The sequence below is a fragment of the Vigna unguiculata genome, chromosome 3 (assembly GCF_037176805.1).
Source record: "Vigna unguiculata cultivar grain cowpea cultivar isolate G323 ecotype 2 chromosome 3, ASM3717680v1, whole genome shotgun sequence".
NCBI classification, from domain to species: Eukaryota; Viridiplantae; Streptophyta; class Magnoliopsida; order Fabales; family Fabaceae; genus Vigna; species Vigna unguiculata.
This window is the reverse complement of record NC_140794.1, coordinates 43415654-43419298: the sequence shown is the minus strand read 5'-3', so window position 1 is coordinate 43419298 and position 3645 is coordinate 43415654. Positions and strand designations below refer to the sequence as shown.

The 3645-nt window shown below is 35.2% G+C and overlaps 1 protein-coding gene across 1 annotated transcript; it reads left to right on the top strand.

Annotated features, from left to right (window-relative positions):
- The first annotated feature begins 2096 nt into the window (after positions 1–2096).
- Positions 2097–3105, top strand: LOC114176132 (uncharacterized). The gene has a single exon (XM_028061066.2). The coding sequence runs from the start codon at positions 2149–2151 to the stop codon at positions 2926–2928; it is 780 nt and encodes a 259-aa protein (XP_027916867.1). The 5' UTR covers positions 2097–2148; the 3' UTR covers positions 2929–3105.
- Positions 3106–3645: the final 540 nt, after the last annotated feature.

Below are 3645 nucleotides of genomic sequence, written 5' to 3'. Positions count from 1 at the left end.
TTAATAAAAATATAATAGAGGAACAAAAATTCTATTAAACATTTTCTTTAATAGTTGAAAGTTTTAATTTTCTAATATAATTTTTGTTTAAATACTATAGTTTATCCTTACGCGTTGGATGTGCTATGAATATATATTCTTATCTTCACATAACACATAGTGGTAGATACGTAAATGGACTGCAATAGAATGTATTTCGGTTACCATGAGAGTTTCATTTTTCTATATATATTTATAATAAATTGAAAGAATAAATAATTATTAAACTTCTTTGAAAAACACATTTCCATTATATGTATTATGTATTATCTATACTCGTACATTGTCAAAATTACTAAATTTCACTTAACTAACTTGTTTTTTTTTATCGGCAAAAATAAATAAATTAAATTAATAAGATAATTGGGTTACCTCAACCAGTACAAAAAGAAAACAAAAAAAAAGTTTTAAGATTTCCTCTCCCATATTAAGCCTATTATGCATAAACCTGACATTCTCAAATAACACAAAGGTTAAGAACATTGTATGTCCATCCATACAAAGTAAATACTAGACCCTACTACAAAAACATGAAAAAAATGATTGAACATAAAAATCTCATGCGCTTTTGATCCAATATTGCTAATGATTTCTTTCATGTATCAACTAATAGATGCTTCATTCATGTTTGTTTCCTGAAAACTGCTACCTAACAGCCATGTTCTAGCACCCCTGTAAGCTACAACATGCTTATTACACAACCTGTAACCAAACTACAAACAAATCCACAATACCTCCGTTTGAATTGAACCTACATGTATAAGTATGTGAGTCCAAACTTACTTGATTAAAGTATATCATAACTTGAATAACAGTCAAGTAAGTTTTAGCCTAGACAAAGAGATCTAGAAGACATATTGTTAGAATAGTTTAATTATAAGAATATGTCTTCTATAAAATAATGAGTCGCGTTTTCTATATTATCTTTCTTTTTTTTTCTGTCTAAGTTCCCCAGGGATATCATTGGAGAAAAAAAAAAGTTACTAGGTTAAAGTCTTACAGAGAAATGAGAAAGAGAATATACCAAATTTTCAATAAACAAGTGTAGTTGAAGTCTTGAAGTGTCGTGAATGGTGTAAGAAATTTCCTTAATGAATGCTGTGCTGGACGCCACTTTAGCTACCAAAATCATTGAAGTTTCTCAAACATCATAAGAAAAAATCGAAATTTTCATAGTCAAAAGAATTTTTGACAAATCAAAATTGATGAATAATGTACTCGTAAGAAACGTTTTGCACAAATGACTGCAAATACAGTGTTTTCCTTTTTCTTCCTTTTCTCAAAGATCAATTCCAAAGTCATTCAAATCTCTCAGAGAATTGCAGAGACCCATATGCCATTTTCTTCATTTTTCTTCTCTTCATTTGTCTTCAGCAACTACTTATTAAGAACTAGAACACTAGTTTATTCTTGAAGGTTCCAACATTTCTATTAAAAGATTAATGTGCTAAAAATATAGATACGGTGGTGAAGATTGTAAAAATGATATTTCCTTTTGAAGGAATCGATGGTGCTAAGTGTGAACATGATATATGTGAATGAGTCGGAAATCCATCAAAAAACGAAATAAGTGCTCTATCATATAGTAGAAATTAGGTTTATAGTTTATAATAAGAAACTCTCGATGATGATGAGCTTAATGAGAATAATGGGTGACAGCAAAAGCACACTACTGGGTGTAGAAGTAGTGTTTAGTGTTTATGTACATGTATGTGAACACCTTGTGGGGTCAACTAAAATTTTATTATATTCATGTGCTTGGGACCACAAAGAAAGTTAATTATTAAAAAATGTAGTAATGCATATTTAACACGAGATAAAGAGAGAAGAAAGAAAATTATAAATATGACAAGTGATACATTGTGATAAAAAATTAAAAAAAAAGTATTTTAATATATTAAATTGTCTATATATAATTATTTATGTTATTCAGCACTGAACAATTTGTGTTTTATAAAGAAAGGAAGTTCTGAATATGGCAAAGGTGGAAGGTGGGAAAACATAAAAAACCATTTTACAGAGAAATGGCCCACTACAATTGCTATATATACCGACCTCAGCAATGCTAAAACCTCATCAGTGTGGGATTTCAACACTTTCTCATATCGCATGGCTACTTCCAAACTTGTCAGCATTCTTTTCTTTGCGCTGTTGAGTGTAGGCATTTGCTCCGCCGCCAGAACACTACTAGTGAGTATAGGTCACGGCATTGGTGATGATATCCATGGTTCCATTGGTGTTACCGGAGGAGGTTACGGAGGTGGTGGAGGTTCAGGTGGAGGTGGAGGATACGGAGGCGCTGGAGCGCATGGCGTAGGTGGTTATGGAGGAGGAGCTGGTGGAGGTGAAGGTGCAGGTGGGGGATATGGAGCAGCTGGCGGTGGCCATGGTGGTGGGGGAGGGAGTGGAGGCGGTGGAGGCTCTGGCGGTGTTGCAGGTGGCGGATATGGAGGAGGAGCCGGAAAAGGAGGTGGTGAAGGGTACGGCGGGGGTGGAGGTCCTGGGGGTGGTTATGGTGGAGGCGGCGGAGGTGGCAGAGGAGGCGGCGGAGGAGGTGGTGCAGGAGGTGCTGGTGGGGGGTATGGGGGTGGCGAAGGAGCTGGATCGGGAGGTGGATATGGTGGAGAGCATGGTGGTGGATATGGAGGTGGTGGTGGAAGTGGTGGCGGTGGAGGGGGTGGTGCCGGCCCTGGCGGAGCTTCTGGAGGTGGATATGGTAGTGGTGGAGGATCAGGTGGAGGATATGGAGGTGGAGCAGCTGGCGGCGGAGGCGGTGGCTCTGGTGGGGGTGGTGGTGGTGGTTATGGTGGTGGAGGCGCACATGGAGGGGGTTATGGAGGTGGTGCTGGTGGCGGCGAAGGTGGTGGCCACGGTGGATACTACCCTTGAACTTATGATGAAAATCAATGTTGAAAAAAAAAAGTATGCAAGTTCTGGTAACCATAATAGTAAAAGAAGAATAAGATATGGGTACCATGATCCTTATAAACCACTGAGATGGAAGTATAATATAGTTGCATGTCTGTTATATGTTACGTGAATGCAAAAGAAGCACTCGTTTGGAAACCCTTTTTTTCCATGTAGTATTATATTATCTTATTTTCTTCCATTCATGTGTTTTAGTGACAATGGATATAAAACAAACTAAAGAATATTAGTTAAGCAAAAACTTACGGTAGATGCAATAAAAAAGGCATCACAAATTATTAAGAACAAACAGGGAATCGGATCACGAGCAGAAGTTTTACCTCCACACAACATAAAAATAAACCTTTTAATTTAGGTTTGGCTAATATTAAAATTGTTAGTAAGTTTAATTACTTTTAATTAAATTTTTTATTTTATTAAGTATTACAAAAATTGTATTTTTTTAATTGAATATCTCATCATTATTATTGATGTAGATGACAAATTTTAAGAAAAATAATTTATTATTTTACATTAATTGTAATATAATTTTACATGAAAAAAATAAATAACAATTGCCAACATTTAACAAGCATGAGATAGTAGAAAAGATAGACTTGTATGTTTTTACATATCAACATGTTTTACTATAGAAAAAAAAAATTAAAAATACTTGCATCCAATATTTAGTGTAGAAAA

What these genes read in the sequence shown, in the direction of transcription:
- LOC114176132 (XM_028061066.2), top strand. Translation starts at nt 2,149, where the DNA reads ATGGCTACTTCCAAACTTGTCAGCATTCTTTTCTTTGCGCTGTTGAGT.